General features: G+C 54.6%; 1 protein-coding gene across 1 annotated transcript in view; it reads right to left on the reverse strand.

The window, feature by feature from the left end:
* Nucleotides 1–22,351, reverse strand: part of LOC135565181 (centrosomal protein of 89 kDa-like) — a 146,483-nt gene that overhangs the window by 70,417 nt on the left and 53,715 nt on the right. The window contains 1 exon segment of the mRNA XM_065011242.1: nucleotides 18,066–18,155. Within this exon segment, the coding sequence (XP_064867314.1) occupies nucleotides 18,066–18,155 (90 nt within the window).

The raw sequence follows: 22,351 nt of genomic DNA on the forward strand, positions 1-22,351 counted from the left end.
TGTTCATAACATGTCTATTAACAGAGCCAGGGTAAACACTAGACACTCCTGTTCATAACATGTCTATTAACAGAGCCAGGGTAAACACTAGACACTCCTGTTCATAACATGTATATTAACAGAGCCAGGGTAAACACTAGACACTCCTGTTCATAACATGTCTATTAACAGAGCCAGGGTAAACACTAGACACTCCTGTTCATAACATGTCTATTAACAGAGCCAGGGTAAACACTAGACACTCCTGTTCATAACATGTCTATTAACAGAGCCAGGGTAAACTCTCTTCTCTCCTGTTCATAACATGTCCATTAACAGAGCCAGGGTAAACACTCCTGTTGGATAAAACATTCACTCTTCTCTCCCGTTCATAACATGTCTGTTAGAAAATGGTGCAAAATGGCAAAAACAAACCATTTAATTCTAAAGCAAAACCCCCAAATCTATATTCGGAAAACAATCAAATATTCAACACCTTTCAAGGCATTTCAGGCAAATGTGTTGAATGAATTTTAATAGTGCTTTAATAATTTAGTCAATCTTCTCTCTCCCCTCAATTCTTTCATTCCCAACCTCTCTCCCTCCCTCCCCCTCCCCTCCCTCTTCCCCTCTCTCCCTCTCTCCCCTCCCCCCCTCTCTCCCCTCCCTCCCTCTCTCCCCTCCCCTCCCTCTTCCCCTCTCTCCCTCTCTCCCCCTCCCCTCCCTCTTCCCCTCTCTCCCTCTCTCCCCCTCCCCTCCCTCTTCCCCTCTCTCCCTCTCTCCCCCTCCCAGTTTTAGGCTGGGTTTCTGTACAGCACTTTGATATATCAGCTTACGTACGAAGGGCTATATAAATACATTTTATTTGATTTGACACCTCAAATCCCCTTCCCCCTTTTTCCTCCAAAAAGGAACGATGGTCATTATGGCCAAACAGTTCTATTATTGTTTCATCAGACCAGAGGACATTTCTCCAAAAAGTACGATCTTTGTCCCCATGTGCAGTTGCAAACCGTAGTCTGGCTTTTTTATGTTGGTTTTGGAGCAGTGGCTTATTCCTTGCTGAGCGGCCTTTCAGGTTATGGCGATATAGGACTTGTTTTACTGTGGATATAGATACCTGTTTCCTCCAGCATCTTCACAAGGTCCTTTGCTGTTGTTCTGGGATTGATTTGCTCTTTTCACACCAAAGTACGTTCATCTCTAGGAGACAGAACGCATCTCCTTCCTGAGCGGTATGACGGCTGCGTGGTCCCATGGTGTTTAAACTTGCGTACTATTGTTTGTAAAGATGAACGTGGTAACTTCAGGCGTTTGGAAAATGCTCCCAAGGATGAACCAGGGTTAGGGTGGGGGGGGTTACGGGGGGGGGGGGGGTTCTGATTAGGGTTAGGTTGGGGGTTAGGGTTAGGGTGGGGGGTGGTGGTTAGGGTTAGGGTGGGGGGAACCTAAACACACATGTGTGGGGGGGGTTAGGGTTAGGGTTAGTGGCTTAGGGTTAGGGGGTAGGGTTAGGTTGGGGGGTTAGGGTTAGGGTGGGGTTAGGGTTAGGGGGTGGGTTATGGTTAGGGGGGTTAGGGTTAGGGAGGGGGCTTTAATTTGAAGTCTAAGATAAGAATAAGCATAAAATACATTTCCAAAAAGGTTAAAGGTTAAATACCCCTTAACAGTCCTGTAAACTACAACAGTAGTAGTTAATGACAAATTAAAATATCCCTGATTCCCATCTCTGCATTACTTCTGTGAAAAGCTGTTTCCAGAATCCATGTCTCTTTTGTAACCCACGCATGAAGTACTTTCATTTCAATCCTGTCGCATCTCCTCCTTATCGTATCTACTCATCGCTTCTCCTCATCACATCTCCTCATCGCTTCTCCTCATCGCTTCTCCTCATCACATCTCCTCATCGTTTCTCCTCATCGTATCTCCTCATCGCATCTCCTCATCACATCTCCTCATCACATCTCCTCATCACATCTCCTCATCTCCTCATCACATCTCCTCATCGTATCTCCTCATCACATCTCCTCCTTATCGTATCTCATCACATCTCCTCATCGTATCTCCTCATCACATCTCCTCATCGTATCTCCTCATCGTATCTCCTCATCGTATCTCATCGCATCTCCTCATCGCATCTCCTCATCGCTTCTCCTCATCGCTTCTCCTCATCACATCTCCTCATCACATCTCCTCATCGCATCTCCTCATCACATCTCCTCATCGCATCTCCTCATCGTATCTCCTCATCGCTTCTCCTCATCACATCTCCTCATCACATCTCCTCATCACATCTCCTCATCACATCTCCTCATCTCCTCATCACATCTCCTCATCGTATCTCCTCATGACATCTCCTCATCACATCTCCTCATCGTATCTCCTCATCGTATCTCCTCATCACATCTCCTCATCACATCTCCTCATCGTATCTCCTCATCGCATCTCCTCATCGCATCTCCTCATCGCATCTCCTCATCGCATCTCCTCATCGCATCTCCTCATCGCTTCTCCTCATCGCATCTCCTCATCTCCTCATCGCATCTCCTCATCTCCTAATCGCATCTCCTCATCGTATCTCCTCATCACATCTCTTCACATCTCCTCATCGCTTCTCCTCATCGTATCTCCTCATCACATATCCTCATCACATCTCCTCATCGCATCTCCTCATCACATCTCCTCATCGTATCTCCTCATCGCATCTCCTCATCTCCTCATCACATCTCCTCATCGCATCTCCTCATCACATCTCCTCATCTCCTCATCGCATCTCCTCATCGCATCTCCTCATCGCATCTCCCCATCTCCTCATCACATCTCCTCATCGCATCTCCTCATCACATCTCATCTCCTCATCGCATCTCCTCATCTCCTCATCGCATCTCCTCATCACATCTCCTCATCGCTTCTCCTCATCGCTTCTCCTCATCTCCTCATCGTATCTCCTCATCACATCTCCTCATCACATCTCCTCATCGTATCTCCTCATCGCATCTCCTCATCGCTTCTCCTCATCACATCTCCTCATCACATCTCCTCATCGCATCTCCTCATCACATCTCCTCATCTCCTCATCTCCTCATCGTATCTCCTCATTGCATCTCCTCATCTCCTCATCGTATCTCCTCATCGTATCTTCTCATCACATCTCCTCATCGCATCTCCTCATCATATCTCCTCATCGCTTCTCCTCATCGCATCTCCTCATCTCCTCATCGCATCTCCTCATCTCCTAATCGCATCTCCTCATCTCCTCATCGTATCTCCTCTTCACATCTCCTCATCGCTTCTCCTCATCGTATCTCCTCATCACATCTCCTCATCGCATCTCCTCATCACATCTCCTCATCACATCTCCTCATCGTATCTCCTCATCGCATCTCCTCATCTCCTCATCACATCGTATCTCCTCATCGCTTCTCCTCATCTCCTCATCGCATCTCCTCATCGCATCTCCTCATCACATCTCCTCATCGCATCTCCTCATCGCATCTCCTCATCACATCTCCTCATCACATCTCCTCATCGCTTCTCCTCATCGCTTCTCCTCATCGCATCTCCTCATCTCCTCATCACATCTCCTCATCGTATCTCCTCATCGTATCTCCTCATCACATCTCCTCATCGCATCTCCTCATCGCATCTCCTCATCGCATCTCCTCATCGCATCTCCTCATCGTATCTCCTCATCGTATCTCCTCATCGTATCTCCTCATCGTATCTCATCACATCTCCTCATCGCATCTCCTCATCACATCTCCTCATTCGCATCTCCGCATCACATCTCCTCATCGCATCTCCTCATCTCCTCATCGTATCTCCTCATCACATCTCCTCATCGCATCTCCTCATCTCCTCATCGTATCTCCTCATCACATCTCCTCATCACATCTCCTCATCACATCTCCTCATCGTATCTCCTCATCGCTTCTCCTCATCGCATCTCCTCATCGCATCTCCTCATCGTATCTCCTCATCGCTTCTCCTCATCGCTTCTCCTCATCACATCTCCTCATCACATCTCCTCATCGCTTCTCCTCATCACATCTCCTCATCGCATCTCCGCATCACATCTCCTCATCACATCTCCTCATCGCTCGACAGCACATAGGCTGTGTACCAAATGGCACCAGAGCCCTATGGCACCCTATTCCCTATATAGTGCACTACTTTAGACCAGAGCCCTATGGCACCCTATTCCCTATATAGTGCACTACTTTAGACCAGAGCCCTATGGCACCCTATTTCCTATATAGTGCACTACTTTAGACCAGGGCCCTATGGCACCCTATTCCCTATATAGTGCACTACTTTAGACCAGGGCCCTATGGGGTAGTGCATCACTAAAGGGAGCCAGGAGACACATTCTGCAAGGTGTTCAATCTGGAACCCAAAACAACATTTCAAATAAGAGGAAACCACCAGAACAGAACATACGGCTGTCATGATGCAACTGCTGTGTAGCAATTACCCTCCCTGATTGGTTCTCAGAGAGGAAGACAGTCTAGTTCTGTCTCTCTGTCTCTCTCAGACACCAGTGAACCTGATTGGTTCTCAGAGAGGAAGACAGTCTAGTACTGTCTCTCTGTCTCACCCAGACACCAGTGAACCTGATTGGTTCTCAGAGAGGAAGACAGCCTAGTTCTGTCTCTCTGTCTCTCTCAGACACCAGTGAACCTGACATGTTTTAGTCAGGTTTATAAGGGATATTGTGAGGATGTTTTAGTCAGGTTTATAAGGGATATTGTGAGGATGTTTTAGTCAGGTTTATAAGGGATATTGTGAGGATGTTTTAGTCAGGTTTATCAGGGATATTGTGAGGATGTTTTAGTCAGGTTTATAAGGGATATTGTGAGGATGTTTTAGTCAGGTTTACAAGGGATATTGTGATGATGTTTTAGTCAGGTTTATAAGGGATATTGTGAGGATGTTTTAGTCAGGTTTATCAGGGATATTGTGAGGGTGTTTTAGTCAGGTTTATCAGGGATATTGTGAGGGTGTTTTAGTCAGGTTTATCAGGGATATTGTGAGGATGTTTTAGTCAGGTTAACAAGAGATCTTGTGAGGATGTTTTAGTCAGGTTTACAAGAGATCTTGTGAGGGTGTTTTAGTCAGGTTTATCAGGGATATTGTGAGGATGTTTTAGTCAGGTTTATAAGAGATCTTGTGATGATGTTGTTTGCCTCTCACCCCTGATGAACCCCAGGAGACTCAGACAAGCAGCTCTCCCTCTGGCCTCTCATCTCCCCTCCCTCCCTCTCATCCCCAGCTTGAAGTGCTGTTGCTATAGAGACCAAGTCATAGAATTGTCCAAACATGTGAACTAACAATTTGTGGGAGAGAGAGATACAGAGAGAGAGAGAGAGACAGAGAGAGATACAGAGAGACAGAGACAGACAGAGAGAGAGAGAGAGAGAGAGACAGAGACAGACAGAGAGAGAGAGAGAGATACAGAGAGACAGAGACAGACAGAGAGAGAGAGAGAGATACAGAGAGACAGAGATACAGAGAGAGACAGAGACCCAATCGACCAAAAATACACACAGGGGTTCAAACTTCCCATGGATTTAGTAATGCTAGAAACTCCCTCTAGCCAATGACTCCACCAATCCAATGATAGAAACTCCCTCTAGCCAATGACTCCACCAATCCAATGGTAGAAACTCCCTCTAGCCAATGACTCCACCAATCCAATGATAGAAACTCCCTCTAGCCAATGACTCCACCAATCCAATGATAGAAACTCCCTCTAGCCAATGACTCCACCAATCCAATGATAGAAACTCCCTCTAGCCAATGACTCCACCAATCCAATGACAGAAACTCCCTCTAGCCAATGACTCCACCAATCCAATGATAGAAACTCCCTCTAGCCAATGACTCCACCAATCCAATGACAGAAACTCCCTCTAGCCAATGACTCCACCAATCCAAATGTAGAAACTCCCTCTAGCCAATGACTCCACCAATCCAATGATAGAAACTCCCTCTAGCCAATGACTCCACCAATCCAATGGTAGAAACTCCCTCTAGCCAATGACTCCTCCAATCCAATGCTAGAAACTCCCTCTAGCCAATGACTCCACCAATCCAATGATAGAAACTCCCTCTAGCCAATGACTCCTCCAATCCAATGACAGAAACTCCCTCTAGCCAATGACTCCACCAATCCAATGATAGAAACTCCCTCTAGCCAATGACTCCACCAATCCAATGATAGAAACTCCCTCAAGCCAATGACTCCACCAATCCAATGGTAGAAACTCCCTCTAGCCAATGACTCCTCCAATCCAATGCTAGAAACTCCCTCTAGCCAATGACTCCACCAATCCAATGGTAGAAACTCCCTCTAGCCAATGACTCCACCAATCCAATGATAGAAACTCCCTCTAGCCAATGACTCCATGTTACGTTCCCCAGTTTATGTATTGTAGTTTGTATATTTGCATGTGTTTATTTCAGGAAATGGCTTCCTGAAATCCCTCAAGCTGCTGATTGGTCGACTCCATGGCTAATTGGAGAGCTGACCCCGCCCCCTCGTCAAGACTCAGCTGTCTCCAATTACCCATTACATTTACATTTAAGTCATTTAGCAGACGCTCTTATCCAGAGCGACTTACAAATTGGTGCATTCACCTTATGACCTCCAGTGGAACAGTAGTGCATCTAAATCTTTTCAGGGGGAGGGGGGGTGAGAGGGATTACTTTATCCTATCCTAGGTATTCCTTAAAGAGGTGGGGTTTCCATTCCTTCTGACGCTATATAAAAGCCAGTGTTCTGTTCAGGAGGGAGATCTTTTTGTAGAGAGATTTTCTGGGAGGTCATTGCAGAGAGATTTTGCTAGAGGTTGATTTTGCTGGGAGTTCATTGCTGGGAGTTCATTGCTGGGAGTTCATTGTTTTGTGAGTTTGTTGCTTATTTGATGTCCTTTGTTTCTTAGTTTGTTTGTGAAATTGTTTAATGTTCTGTTTCATTTGTTCCCAGGGGGAAGGGGAAGGGGAAGGGGAAGAGGAAGGGGAAGGGGAAGGGGAAGAGGAAGAGGAAGGAGGAGGGGGAGGGGAAGGGGAAGGGGAAGGGGAAGGGGAAGAGGAAGGGGAAGGGGAAGGCACCTAGGGAGTGTTTAGGCAAGAGGCCCGCGGGCATACATCACCCATAGTATATTCACTGTCTAGGCACACTAGGTAAGACCTGGGCGGACCACCCCCTGTATTTTGGTTAGGGCACCAGGTGGTGCTAAATTAGGTAAGTAGTGGGTAGGCAGGTAAGATAGGAGAGGGGGGGGCTTTGAGATTTACTTTCTTTGCTTTGGTTCCGTCCAGCCCCTTTTCCCCATATTACCGTGTGAAGGAATAAAGTCCTTGTAAACGGTACCACATTCTGCCTGTTGTCATTCTTACTCGCACCTACAGTCCATACCTTTTTCACTTCACAGAGAGTTTAGTTGTAGCAGGGTGTTGCGTTCCCTCTTCATAGAGGCGTGCGTAACACTCCACCAATCCAATGCTAGAAACTCCCTCTAGCCAATGACTCCACCAATCCAATGCTAGAAACTCCATCTATACTCTACTCTCTCTACCCTATTCCCTACATAGTACACTGCGTCTAACCAGGGCCCTATTACCTACATAGTACACTACTTTAGAGCCCTATTCCCTACATAGTGCACTACTTTAGAGCCCTATTACCTACATAGTACACTACTTTAGAGCCCTATTCCCTACATAGTGCACTACTTTAGAGCCCTATTCCCTACATAGTGCACTACTTTAGAGCCCTATTCCCTACATAGTGCACTACTTTAGAGCCCTATTCCCTACATAGTGCACTACTTTAGAGCCCTATTCCCTACATAGTGCACTACTTTAGAGCCCTATTCCCTACATAGTGCACTACTTTAGAGCCCTATTCCCTACATAGTGCACTACTTTAGAGCCCTATTCCCTACATAGTGCACTACTTTAGACCAGAGTGAAGCTCCTACCACTGCAGTGAGGGAAGCATGTGTTGCCATGGAGATGTTGATTACAGCTGAGACATTTATTACATCCTATAAAAGTTGAATGAGGAAGTTGATGAATTCTGTGTAGAGATTAGCGTCAACACAACGGGTGTGTGTGTGTGTGGTTAGCCAACACAACGGGTGTGTGTGTGTGGTTAGCCAACACAACAGGTGTGTGGTTAGCCAACACAACAGGTGTGTGTGGTTAGCCAACACAACAGGTGTGTGTGGTTAGCCAACACAACAGGTGTGTGTGTGTGTGTGTGTGGTTAGCCAACACAACGGGGGTGTGTGTGTGGTTAGCCAACACAACAGGTGTGTGTGTGTGTGGTTAGCAAACACAACGGGTGTGTGTGTGTGTGGTTAGCCAACACAACAGGTGTGTGTGTGTGTGTGTGATTAGCGTCAACACAACGGGTGTGTGTGGTTAGCCAACACAACAGGTGTGTGTGTGTGTGGTTAGCCAACACAACGGGTGTGTGTGTGTGTGGTTAGCCAACACAACGGGTGTGTGTGTGTGTGGTTAGCCAACACAACGGGTGTGTGTGTGTGTGGTTAGCCAACACAACGGGTGTGTGTGTGTGGTTAGCCAACACAACGGGTGTGTGTGTGTGTGGTTAGCCAACACAACGGGTGTGTGTGTGGTTAGCCAACACAACAGGTGTGTGTGTGTGTGGTTAGCCAACACAACAGGTGTGTGTGTGTGTGGTTAGCCAACACAACAGGTGTGTGTGTGTGTGTGTGGTTAGCCAACACAACGGGGGTGTGTGTGTGGTTAGCCAACACAACAGGTGTGTGTGTGTGTGGTTAGCCAACACAACAGGTGTGTGTGTGTGTGTGTGTGTGTGTGTGTGTGTGTGTGTGTGTGTGTGGTTAGCCAACACAACAGGTGTGTGTGTGTGTGTGTGGTTAGCCAACACAACGGGGGTGTGTGTGTGGTTAGCCAACACAACAGGTGTGTGTGTGTGTGGTTAGCCAACACAACAGGTGTGTGTGTGTGTGTGTGTGGTTAGCCAATACTGCATGTACAAACACACGGGTGTGTGTGTGTGTGGTTACACACACAGATCACCCCCCACCACAACACACTATACTGCACACACACACACACACACACACAGGTCCCTGAGCAGCAGTGATGATTTACTCATCTGGTTAATTAACCACTGGGAGAGGCAGCAGGAGAGAGACAGAGATATTTATACACTTTATATATTCACTTTATATATTATCTACCTCACTTGCTTTGGCAATGTTAACACATGTTTCCCCTGCCAATAAAGCCCTTGAATTGAATTGATAGAGATACAGAGAGAGAGAGAAACAGAGAGAGAGATACAGAGAGAGAGAGAGAGAGAGAGAGAGAGAGAGAGAGAGAGAGAGATACAGAGAGAGAGAGAAGGGCAGAGAAGAGAGAGACAGAGATACAGAGAGAGAGAAGGGCAGAGAGAGAGAGACAGAGAGAGAGAGAGAGACAGAGAAGAGAGAGAGAGAGAGAAGGGCAGAGAGAGAGAGAGAGAGAAGGGCAGAGAAGAGAGAGACAGAGAGAGACAGAGACAGAGAGAGAGAGAGAGAGACAGAGATAGAGAGAGAGACAGAGATAGAGAGACAGAGAGAGAGGGCAGAGAAGAGAGAGAGAGAGAGAGAGAGAGAGAGAGAGAGAGAGAAGGGCAGAGAGAGAGAGACAGAGAGAGAGAGAGAGAGAGAGATACAGAGATACAGAGAGACAGAGAGAGAGAGAGAGATACAGAGAGAGAGAGAAGGGCAGAGAAGAGAGAGACCGAGATACAGAGAGAGAGAGAAGGGCAGAGAAGAGAGAGACAGAGATACAGAGAGAGAGAGAAGGGCAGAGAAGAGAGAGACAGAGATAGAGAGAGAGAGAGAGAGACAGAGAGAGAGACAGAGAGAGAGAGAGAGAGAGAAGGGCAGAGAAGAGAGAGACAGATATACAGAGAGAAGGGCAGAGAAGAGAGAGAGATACAGAGAGAGAGAGAAGGGCAGAGAAGAGAGAGACAGAGATAGAGAGAGAGAGAGAGAGAGAGAGACAGAGAGAGAGAGAGAGAGAGAGAGAGACAGAGAGAGAGAGAGAGAGAGAGAAGGGCAGAGAAGAGAGAGACAGAGATAGAGAGACAGAGAGAGAGAGAGAGAGAGACAGAGAGAGAGAGACAGAGATAGAGAGACAGAGAGAGAGAGGGCAGAGAAGAGAGAGACAGAGATAGAGAGACAGAGATAGAGAGAGAGAGAGAAGGGCAGAGAGAGAGAGACAGAGAGCCAGAGAGAGAGAGCCAGAGAGAGAGACAGAGAGAGAGACAGAGAGAGAGACATAGAGAGAGACATAGAGAGAGACATAGAGAGACAGAGAGAGAGAGAAGGGAAGATAGAGGGGTGAAATGAGAGGAGACTGCTCTCCAGGCCCACTGCAGAAAGCAGGCATCACAGCAGTAAACAGCCTTCAGAATATCAATGAGAGGAGAACAGGCAGAGTGCAGCACACATATTGAGCTGTTTCACATCCTCAAATAAGGGAGAGAGGAGACAGACACAGTCAGACAGACACAGATAGAGAGACACAGACAGAGACAGAGAGAGGTACTGGCTAAGACTGAATGCTAAACTGATAATAAGACAGCCAAAAACTAAATGGATGCTGGCGTTCTGTAGCGCACATTACAGCTACATAAACACAACAACCTTTCCTCCCATTACAGTCATGGTTAACACTTTGATTACTCTAGGGATAATTTACACATTATTATAGGGTGAGGGGGCAGGGGAGGCAGGGGGAGGCATCCAGAGGGGAGGCAGGGGGGTGAGGGGGCAGGGGGGAGGCAGGGGAGGCAGGGGGGGAGGCAGGGCGAGGGGAGGCAAGGGGGCAGGGCGAGGGGGTGAGGGGAGGCAGGGTGGGGGGAGGCAGGGGCAGGGGGGGGGGGAGGGGAGGCAGGGGAGGGGGGGCAGGGGGAGTGAGGGGGAGGCAGGGGGGCAGGGGAGGGGAGGCAGGGGGAGGCAGGGCGAGGGGAGGCAGGGAGGGGAGGCAGGGTGAGGGGAGGCAGGGAGGCAGGGGGGAGGCAGGGGAGGGAGGCAGGGGAGGGGAGGCAGGGTGAGGGGAGGCAGGGGAGGCAGGGTGAGGGGAGGCAGGGAGGAGGCAGGGGAGGGGAGGCAGGGGAGGCAGGGTGAGGGGAGGCAGGGGAGGCAGGGCGGGAGGCAGGGGAGGCAGGGCGAGGGAGGCAGGGAGGGGAGGCAGGGGGAGGGGAGGCAGGGCGAGGGGAGGCAGGGGAGGGGAGGGGGGAGGCAGGGGGCAGGGGGGGAGGCAGGGCGAGGGGAGGCAGGGGAGGCAGGGGAGGGGAGGCAGGGTGAGGGGAGGCAGGGGAGGCAGGGTGAGGGGAGGCAGGGGAGGCAGGGGGGAGGCAGGGTGGGGAGGCAGGGGAGGCAGGGTGAGGGGAGGCAGGGGAGGCAGGGCGAGGGGAGGCAGGGGAGGGGAGGCAGGGCGAGGGGAGGCAGGGGGAGGGGAGGCAGGGGAGGGGAGGCAGGGGAGGGGGGAGGCAGGGGGCAGGGGGAGGCAGGGGAGGCAGGGGGCAGGGGAGGCAGGGGAGGCAGGGGAGGGAGGGGAGGCAGGGGAGGCAGGGCGAGGCAGGGGAGGGAGGCAGGGGGAGGCAGGGGGCAGGGCGAGGCAGGGCAGGGCAGGGGAGGGGAGGCAGGGCGAGGGGGAGGCAGGGGAGGGGAGGCAGGGGGGGCAGGGGAGGCAGGGTGAGGCAGGGGAGGAGGCAGGGCGAGGCAGGGCAGGGGAGGCAGGGGGCAGGGCGAGGGGAGGCAGGGGGGCAGCGTGAGGGGAGGCAGGGCGAGGGGAGGCAGGGGGCAGGGTGAGGGGAGGCAGGGCGAGGGGAGGCAGGGGGGGCAGGGCGAGGCAGCCAAGGCAGGGCGAGGGAGGGGGCAGGGCGAGGGAGGCAGGGCGAGGGGAGGCAGGGGGGCAGGGCGAGGGGAGGCAGGGGAGGCAGGGGAGGCAGGTTGAGGGGAGGCAGGGCGAGGGAGGCAGGGAGGCAGGGCGAGGGGAGGCAGGGCGAGGGGAGGCAGGGCGAGGGGAGGCAGGGAGGCAGGTTGAGGGGAGGCAGGGGGGCAGGGCGAGGCAGCCAAGGCAGGGGGGGGCAGGTTGAGGGGAGGCAGGGGAGGGGGGGGCAGGGGAGGCAGGGGAGGGAGGCAGGGCAAGGTGAGGGGAGGCAGGGGAGGCAGGGTGAGGGGAGGCAGGGCGAGGGGAGGCAGGGCGAGGCAGCCAAGGCAGGGCGAGGCAGGGGAGGGGAGGAAGGGGCGAGGCAGGGGAGGCAGGGTGAGGCGAGGCAGGGCGAGGCAAGGTGAGGGGAGGAAGGGCGAGGCAGGGCGAGGCAAGGGGGAGGGGACGAGGCAGGGGAGGCAGGGTGAGGCGAGGCAGGGCGAGGCAGGTGAGGGGAGGAAGGGCGAGGCAGGGGAGGCAGGGTGAGGCGAGGCAGGGCGAGGCAAGGTGAGGGGAGGAAGGGCGAGGCAGGGGAGGCAGGGTGAGGCGAGGCAGGGCGAGGCAGGGGAGGCAGGTGAGGGGAGGCAGGGCGAGGCAAGGTGAGGGGAGGAAGGGCGAGGCAGGCGAGGCAGGGGAGGCAGGGTGAGGCAAGGCAGGGAGAGGCAGGGTGAGGGGAGGAAGGGCGAGGCAGGCGAGGCAGGGGAGGCAGGGTGAGGCAGGGTGAGGCGAGGAGGGCGAGGCAAGGCAAGGTGAGGGGAGGAAGGGCAGGCGGGGGCAGGGGAGGCAGGGTGAGGCAAGGCAGGGAGAGGCAGGGTGAGGCAAGGCAGGGGAGGCAGGGTGAGGCAAGGCAGGGAGAGGCAGGGTGAGGCGAGGCAGGAGAGGCAGGGGAGGCAGGGTGAGGCAAGGCAGGGAGAGGCAGGGTGAGGCAAGGCAGGGAGAGGCAGGGTGAGGCAGGGGAGGGAGAGGCAGGGCAAGGCAGGGAGAGGCAGGGGAGGCAGGGTGAGGCAAGGCAGGGGAGGCAGGGTGAGGCAAGGCAGGGCAAGGCAGGGAGAGGCAGGGGAGGCAGGGAGAGGCAGGGTGAGGCAAGGCAGGGAGAGGCAGGGTGAGGCAAGGCAGGGAGAGGCAGGGTGAGGCAGGGGAGGGAGAGGCAGGGCAAGGCAGGGAGAGGCAGGGCAAGGCAGGGAGAGGCAGGGGAGGCAGGGTGAGGCAAGGCAGGGGAGGCAGGGTGAGGCAAGGCAGGGCAAGGCAGGGAGAGGCAGGGGAGGCAGGGAGAGGCAGGGTGAGGCAAGGCAGGGTGAGGCAAGGCAGGGCAAGGCAGGGTGAGGCAGGGTGAGGCAAGGCAGGGAGAGGTAGAGCGAGGCAAGGTGAGGGGAGGAAGGGCGAGGCAGGGGAGGCAGGGTGAGGCAGAGTGAGGCAAGGCAGGGAGAGGCAGGGTGAGGTGAGGTGAGACAGGGCGAGACAGGGTGAGGTAGGGTGAGACAGGGTGAGGCAGGGTGAGGCAAGGCAGGGGGAGGTGAGGTGAGACAGGGCGAGACAGGGTGAGGCAAGGCAGGGGGAGGCGAGGCAGGGTGAGGCAGGGTGAGGCAAGGCAGGGCGAGGCGAGGCAGGGCGAGGCAGGGTAAGGCAAGGCAGGGCGAGGAGAGGCAGGGCGAGGCAGGGCGAGGAGAGGCAGGGAAGGCAGGGCGAGGCAGGGGAGGCGAGGCGAGGCAGGGGAGGCAGGGGAGCCAGGGTGAGGCGAGGCAGGGCGAGGCAAGGTGAGGAAGGGCGAGGCAGGGGAGCCAGGGTGAGGCGAGGCAGGGCGAGGCAAGGTGAGGAAGGGCGAGGCAGGGGAGGCAGGGTGAGGCGAGGCAGGGCGAGGCAAGGTGAGGGGAGGAAGGGCGAGGCAGGGGAGGCAGGGTGAGGCAAGGCAGGGAGAGGCAGTGTGAGGCAGGGGAGGCAGGGTGAGGCAGGGTGAGGCAAGGCAGGGAGAGGCAGGGGAGGCAGGGTGAGGCAAGGCAGGGAGAGGCAGGGTGGGGCAAGGCAGGGAGAGGCAGGGTGAGGCAAGGCAGGGAGAGGCAGGGTGAGGCAGGGGAGGGAGAGGCAGGGTGAGGCAGGGGAGGGAGAGGCAGGATGAGGCAGGGGAGGCAGGGTGAGGCAAGGCAGGGAGAGGCAGGGGAGGGAGAGGCAGGGGAGGCAGGGTGAGGCAGGGAGAGGCAGGGGAGGCAGGGTGAGGCAGGGTGAGGCAGGGGAGGCATGGTGAGGCAAGGCAGGGAGAGGCAGGGTGAGGCAGGGGAGGCAGGGTGAGGCAGGGCAGGGAGAGGCAGGGTGAGGCAGGGAGAGGCAAGGCAGGGAGAGGCAGGGCAAGGCAGGGGAGGCAGGGTGAGGCAAGGCAGGGAGAGGCATGGAGAGGCAGGGAGAGGCAGGGTGAGGCAAGGCAGGGAGAGGCAGGGGAGGCAGGGTGAGGCAGGGGAGGCAGGGTGAGGCAAGGCAGGGAGAGGCAGGGGAGGCAGGGTGAGGCAAGGTAGGGAGAGGCAGGGGAGGCAGGGTGAGGCAAGGTAGGGAGAGGCAGGGGAGGCAGGGTGAGGCAGGGGAGGCAGGGTGAGGCAAGGCAGGGAGAGGCAGGGAGAGGCAGGGTGAGGCAAGGCAGGGAGAGGCAGGGTGAGGCAGGGTGAGGCAAGGCAGGGAGAGGCAGGGTGAGGCAAGGTGAGGGAGGAGAGGCAAGGTGAGGGAGGAGGCAGGGGGAGGCAGGGTGAGGCAGGGTGAGGCAAGGCAGGGAGAGGCAGGGCGAGGCAAGGTGAGGGGAGGAAGGGTGAGGCAGGGGAGGCAGGGTGAGGCAGGGTGAGGTAGGGTGAGACAGGGTGAGGCAGGGTGAGGCAAGGCAGGGGGAGGTGAGGTGAGACAGGGCGAGACATGGTGAGGTAGGAGAGACAGGGTGAGGCAGGGTGAGGCAAGGGGGGAGGTGAGGTGAGACAGGGTGAGGCAGGGTGAGGCAAGGCAGGGGAGGTGAGGTGAGACAGGGCGAGACAGGGTGAGGTAGGGGTGAGACAGGGTGAGGCAAGGCAGAGGGAGGCGAGGCAGGCAGGAGAGGCAGGGCGAGGCAGGTGAGGCAGGGGAGGCGAGGCAGGGCGAGGAGAGGCAGGAAGGCAGGGGAGGAGGGGAGGCGAGGCAGGGAGGCAGGGTGAGGCAGGGTGAGGCAAGGCAGGGAGAGGCAGGCGAGGCAAGGTGAGGGGAGGAAGGGCGAGGGGGGAGGCAGGGTGAGGCAGAGTGAGGCAAGGCAGGGAGGCAGGTGAGGTGAGGTGAGACAGGGCGAGACAGGGTGAGGTAGGGTGAGACAGGGTGAGGCAGGGTGAGGCAAGGCAGGGGGAGGTGAGGTGAGACAGGGCGAGACAGGGTGAGGCAAGGCAGGGGGAGGCGAGGCAGGGTGAGGCAGGGTGAGGCAAGGCAGGGGAGGCGAGGCAGGGTGAGGCAGGGTGCAAGGCAGGGTGAGGCAAGGCAGGGGGAGGCAGCGAGGAGGCAGGGAAGGCAGGGCGAGGCAGGGGAGGCGAGGCGAGGGGGAGGCAGGGGAGCCAGGGTGAGGCGAGGCAGGGCGAGGCAAGGTGAGGAAGGGGCGAGGCAGGGGAGCCAGGGTGGGCGAGGCAGGGCGAGGCAAGGTGAGGAAGGGGCGAGGCAGGGGAGGCAGGGGAGGCGAGGCAGGGCGAGGCAAGGTGAGGGAGGAAGGGCGAGGCAGGGGAGGCAGGGTGAGGCAAGGCAGGGAGGCAGTGTGAGGCAGGGGAGGCAGGGTGAGGCAGGGTGAGGCAAGGAGGAGAGGCAGGGGAGGCAGGGTGAGGCAAGGCAGGAGAGGCAGGGTGGGGCAAGGAGGGAGAGGCAGGGTGAGGCAAGGCAGGGAGAGGCAGGGTGAGGCAGGGGAGGGAAGGCAGGGTGAGGCAGGGGAGGGAGAGGCAGGATGAGGCAGGGGAGGCAGGGTGAGGCAAGGCAGGGAGGGCAGGGTTGGTAAGGCAGGGGAGGCAGGGTGAGGCAGGGAGAGGCAGGGGAGGCAGGGTAAGGCAGGGTGAGGCAGGGGAGGCATGGTGAGGCAAGGCAGGGAGGGCAGGGTAACCCAGGGGAGGCAGGGTGAGGCAGGCAGGTCTGAGGCAGGGTGAGGCAGGGATGGCAAGGCAGGGAGAGGCAGGGCAAGGCAGGGGAGGCAGGGTGAGGCAAGGCAGGGAGAGGCATGGAGAGGCAGGGAGAGGCAGGGTGAGGCAAGGCAGGGAGAGGCAGGGGAGGCAGTCTGAGGGGGAGGCAGGTGAGGCAAGGCAGGGGAGAGGCAGGGGAGGCAGGGTGAGGCAAGGTAGGGAGAGGCAGGGGAGGCAGGGTGAGGCAAGGTAGGGAGAGGCAGGGGAGGCAGGGTGAGGCAGGGGAGGCAGTCTGAGGCCAGGGAGAGGCAGGGAGAGGCAGGGTGAGGCAAGGCAGGGAGAGGCAGGGTGAGGCAGGGTGAGGCAAGGCAGGGACTACTGTCGAGGCCTGGAGGGGAGGAAGGGCGAGGCAAGGTGAGGGGAGGAGGCCAGGGGAGGCAGGGTGAGGCAGGGTGAGGCAAGGCAGGAGACTGTCTGAGGCCTGGTGAGGGGAGGAAGGGTGAGGCAGGGGAGGCAGGGTGAGGCAGGGTGTAGGGTGAGACCTGAGGCAGGGTGAGGCCCAGACTAGGTGAGACAGAGGCCATGGTGAGATGGTGAGACAGGGACTACTGTCTGAGGCAAGGCAGGGGGAGGTGAGGTGAGACAGGGTGAGGCAGGTCTGAGGCAAGGCAGGGGAGGTGAGGTGAGACAGGGCGAGACAGGGTGAGGTAGGGTGAGACAGGGTGAGGCAAGGCAGAGGGAGGCGATGGCAGGGCGAGGAGACTACTGTCTGAGGCCTGGAGGGCGATGGGAGAGGCAGGGAGGCACGAGTCAGGGGAGGCCAGGAGGGCAGGGTGAGGAAGGCAGGCGAGGCAGGGTCGGAAGGAGGCCACAAACCGGTTTGATCTGTTTGTGAAATGGGCTGGCAGCTGTAACCTACTGTCATTTATCGGCCTGGAGGTCGTTGGTAACCCAGACTACTGTCTGAGGCCTGGAGGTCGATGGTAACCCAGACTACTGTCTGAGGTCTGGAGGTCGATGGTAACCCAGACTACTGTCTGAGGCCTGGAGGTCGATGGTAACCCAGACTACTGTCTGAGGCCTGGAGGTCGTTGGTAACCCAGACTACTGTCTGAGGCCTGGAGGTCGATGGTAACCCAGACTACTGTCTGAGGCCTGGAGGTCGATGGTAACCCAGACTACTGTCTGAGGCCTGGAGGTCGATGGTAACCCAGACTACTGTCTGAGGCCTGGAGGTCTTGGTAACCCAGACTACTGTCTGAGGCCTGGAGGTCGTTGGTAACCCAGACTACTGTCTGAGGCCTGGACCTCGACTCTCCCCAGACTACTGTCTGAGGCCTGGAGGTCGATGGTAACCCAGACTACTGTCTGAGGCCTGGACACTCTGGTCACCCAGACTACTGTCTGAGGCCTGGAGGTCGATGGTAACCCAGACTACTACACACTCTCCCTACCTACACACTCTCCCCACCTACACACTCTCCCCACCTACACACTCTCCCCACCTACACACTCTCCCCACCTACACACTCTCCCCACCTACACACTCTCCCCACCTACACACACACTCTCCCCATCTACACACTCTCCCCACCTACACACTCTCTCCCCACCTACACACTCTCCCCACCCTACACACACTCTCCCCACCTACACACTCTCCCCACCTACACACTCTCCCCACCTACACACTCTCCCCACCTACACACTCTCCCCACCTACACACTCTCCCCACCTACACACTCTCGGTTGTCGGGGGGTTCAGGGATGGTTGTCGGGGGGACAGGGGATGGTTGTCAGGTGCTCAGGGGATGGTTGTCGGGGGGTTCAGGGATGGTTGTCGGGGGGTTCAGGGATGGTTGTCAGGGGCTCAGGGATGGTTGTCGAGAGCTCAGAGTTAGTGTGTCGGGGGCTCAGGGATGGTTGTCAGGGGATGGTTGTCAGGGGCTCAGGGGATGGTTGTCGAGAGCTCAGAGTTAGTGTGTCAGGGTGGTGTTGTGGCTGCCTTACCTTGACCTTCTCTTGAAGCTTTCCGAGCCGCACGGTGTCCTCCACAATCCTGCTGATCACCCCCTGCTTGTCGTGCTCTAGGGACGAGGCCTGCGGAGGGAGAGAGGAGACAGGGAGGGTTACGGATCTGGGAGAGGGTGGAGGAGGAGAGCGAGAGAGGGATGAGGAGGGAGGGAGGGAGAGCGAGAGAGAGAGGGATGAGGAGGGGAGGGAGAGCGAGTGAGGGATGAGGAGTGAGCGAGGGGAGGGAGGGAGAGCGAGACAGAGGTATGAGAAGGGGAGGGATGAGGAGGGAGGGAGAGCGAGAGAGGGATGAGGGAGGGAGAGCGAGTGAGAGAGGGATGAGGAGGGAGGAGAGCGAGAGAGGGATGAGGAGGGATGGAGAGCGAGAGAAGGATGAGGAGGGATGGAGAGCGAGAGAAGGATGAAGAGGGAGAGAGGGAGGGATGAGGAAGGAGCGAGGGAGGGGAGGGAGGAGGAGAGCGAGCGAGCGAGGGAGAGCGAGCGAGCGAGCGAGGGATGAGGAAGGAGAGAGGGATGAGGGAGCGAGAGAGGGATGAGGAGGGAGCGAGAGAGGGATGAGGAGGGAGAGTGAGAGAAGGATGAGGAGGGAGGGAGGAATGACGGGAGGGAGGGATAAGGAAGGAGGGAGTACAAGAGAGGGATAAGGAAGGAGGGAGAGCGAGAGAGGGAGGGATAAGGAAGGAGGGGGAGCGAGAGAGGGAGGGATAAGGAAGGAGGGAGAGCGAGAGAGGGAGGGATAAGGAAGGAGGGGGAGGAGGGAGAGGAAGGAGGGATAGGGATAAGGAAGGAGGGAGAGCGAGAGAGGGAGGGATAAGGAAGGAGGGAGAGCGAGAGAGGGATAATGAAAGAGGGAGAGAGAGGGAGGCATAAGGAAGGAGGGGGAGCGAGAGAGGGATAAGGAAAGAGGGAGAGAGAGGGAGGGAGGGATAAGGAAGGAGGGAGAGCGAGAGAGGGAGAGAGAGGGAGGCATAAGGAAGGAGGGGGAGTGAGAGAGGGATAAGGAAGGAGGGAGAGCGAGAGAGGGATAAGGAAAGAGGGAGAGAGAGGGAGGGAGGGATAAGGAAGGAGGGAGAGCGAGAGAGGGATAAGGAAAGAGGGAGAGAGAGGGAGGGAGGGATAAGGAAGGAGGGAGAGCGAGAGAGGGATAAGGAAAGAGGGAGAGAGAGGGAGGGAGGGATAAGGAAGGAGGAGAGCGAGAGAGGGATAAGGAAAGAGGGGAGAGAGGGAGGGAGGGATAAGGAAGGAGGGGGAGCGAGAGAGGGATAAGGAAGGAGGGGGAGCGAGAGAGGGAGGGATAAGAAAGGAAGGAGGGAGAGAGAGGGATAAGGAAGGAGGGAGGGTGGAATGAGGGGAGGGAGGGAGGAATGAGGGGAGGGAAGGAGATAGGTTCATTAACCAGATAACCACATTATGCTAACCAGCTACAGCACATATGTCAGAGTCAAGGCCCGCGGGCCACATCCGGCCCGCAAGAAGGTTTTTTACGGCCCCTGGGATGATCTTGATTTATTATTAGAACCGGCCCGCAGCAAGCCGGCAGCCCGCAGATCTTTTACACGCACCAATACTACATTTCCCACAATGCAAAGGTGACGCACCGAGCAGTAGGCTGCTTCATTTCAATATTTATTGGCACAGCAGTCGTCAGCATCACAGTAAAATTAACTTTCAGATACCCATCAAAAATGGCAAAACGGAAGGTGGATACTGAGAACCGGGGGTTTCAAACAAGGTGGGAGTCGGAGTATATGTTCACGAAGGTAGCTGGAAAACCTGTGTGTCTTCTGTGTGGAGAAAGTGTGGCGGTACTGAAAGAGTATAATCTGAGACGACATTATGAAACGAAACACGCGGACAAAAACAAGAATATGGACATGGAACAAAGGCTACAAAGGCAGAGGAATTAAAACGAGGCCTCAAATCTCGACAGGCTCTGTTCAAAAAAGCCAAATCACAAGGCCAGGCTGCTGTCAAGGCCAGTTTTATTTTGGCAGAAGAGATCGCTAAATCAGCCCGGCCATTTACGGAGGGGATTTCATCAAAAACTGCATGATTAAAGTTTGTGACGAAGTTTGCCCAGAAAAAAGGCAACTCTTTTTAAATGTGAGTCTGAGCAGAAACACCATTGCCGAGAGAGTAGACCAGTTGTCCATCAATCTAAAAGAGCAGCTTGTGAAAAAGGGAAAAGATTTTATTGCATATTCCTTGGCTGTGGATGAGAGCACCGACATTTCTGACATTGCCCAGTTGTCAATTTTCATCCGCGGAGTGGACTCCAACCTAAGCGTGACAGAGGAGTTTTTGGCTTTACGTCCTATGCATGGCACAACTACGGGGCATGATTTGTATGAAGAGGTGTCAAGATGTGTAAATGAGATGGAGCTGCCTTGGGAAAAACTCGTGGGTTTGACAACCGACGGAGCACCTGCGATGTGTGGACACAGGAGCGGACTGGTGGCGAAGATACGGGAAAAGATGCAAGAGGAAAACGCGACAGGTGAGCTGACAGCTTATCATTGTATCATACACCAGGAAGCGTTGTGCGGTAAAGCCTTGAAAATGGAGCATGTAATGAGCATCATCACGCGCACAGTTAACTTTATCAGAGCCAAAGGTTTGAATCACCGCCAGTTCAAGGCATTTCTGACGGAGTTAGAAACGGAGCATGGTGATTTGCCTTATCACACAGAGGTGCGATGGCTAAGCCAGGGAAAGGTGCTTCAAAGATGTTTCGAGCTTCGTGAGGAGATTTGTCTGTTCTTGGACAGCAAAGGGAAAGACACAACACAACTCCGAGACGAAATGTTTCTGTGTGAAATGGCTTTTCTGTGTGACATTACGAGTCATCTGAATGCAATAAACTTGCAGCTGCAGGGTCGGGATCGTGTCATCTCTGATATGTACAGTACAGTGAAGGCATTTAAAACCAAACTGACTCTGTGGGAGACGCAGATGCGGAAAGAAAATTTGAGCCACTTTCCCAGCTGCCAGACCATGAAAAGAAGCTCTCTACCAGTGCGTTCCCGAGCACACAGTTGGCTGATAAAATAGGTATGCTTGCCGCTGACTTTCGACGCCGATTTGCTGACTTTGAAGCACAAAAAAGCAGGTTGGAACTGCTCGGTAACCCATTTGCTGTTGACGTGGAAAGCTCACCACCAAACCTCCAAATGGAGTTGATTGACCTCCAATGCAATGATGCACTGAGGGCAAAATATGCGGCAGTGGGTGCTGCGGAGTTCGCCCGTTTCCTCCCCGGCACAATGCCCCAGCTGCGCATCCAGGCTGCTCAAACGTTGTCTATGTTTGGCAGCACATACCTGTGTGAACAACTGTTTTCTTTGATGAACCTGAACAAAACATCACACAGAAGTCGACTTACTGCTGAACACCTCCACTCAATTCTGAGGATTTCTTCAGCTCAGAGCCTTACCCGAACATTGATGAACTTGTGGAAAAGATGGGACACCACCAAGTATCACCCTCAACCTCAAACAAGTGAACATTACTGTGCAATCACATATTTAGAGTTTTTACTCAGTTCAAGTTTAAAAGTTAAAATTTAATATTTGTTTTCACTGCATGTTACTTCTCCTTAAACAAAGTGTTGTTTTTGATTAATAGATTTTTGCACTTTATTTTTTTGTATTTCAATCCAATTATATTTTAAAAATATTTCAGTTGAGTGGATGATAGAAAATTGCTATTATTGTTTTTTCTTTGAAGTAAATTTAGCCCACTTTTGCTAAAATAGAAAATATAGTCTACTGATGGTGCCTTGAATACCGGTTTCTTTCATTTAATGTTCATGTTATGGGGATATTTATATAAAGGAAATTTGTCTTTTGTGTCTGTTGAAAATTAAAGATTACTGACAGAGCCATAAGAAAATATTGCTTTATTTATCTGATCATATTGTAATATATTTGTTAGGTTTTCAGTAGGTTCAATTAGGTTCACTAGACTATATGCGTCATTTAAAAATTTTTCAATGAACATTCGAACAGTCCGGCCCTCGTCTTGTAGCTGATTTTTTTATTTGGCCCTCCGTCCATTTGACTTTGACACCCCTGAGCTACAGTAACAAGATAACCACATTATGCTAACCAGCTACAGTAACAAGATAACCACATTATGCTAACCAGCTACAGTAACAAGATAACCACATTATGCTAACCAGCTACAGTAACAAGATAACCACATTATGCTAACCAGCTACCCCCCCAGTCAGTCAGTCAAACACAGTCAGTCAGCCTAACAGC

This window comes from Oncorhynchus nerka, linkage group LG27 (genome assembly GCF_034236695.1).
Source record: "Oncorhynchus nerka isolate Pitt River linkage group LG27, Oner_Uvic_2.0, whole genome shotgun sequence".
In the NCBI taxonomy this organism is placed as follows: Eukaryota; Metazoa; Chordata; class Actinopteri; order Salmoniformes; family Salmonidae; genus Oncorhynchus; species Oncorhynchus nerka.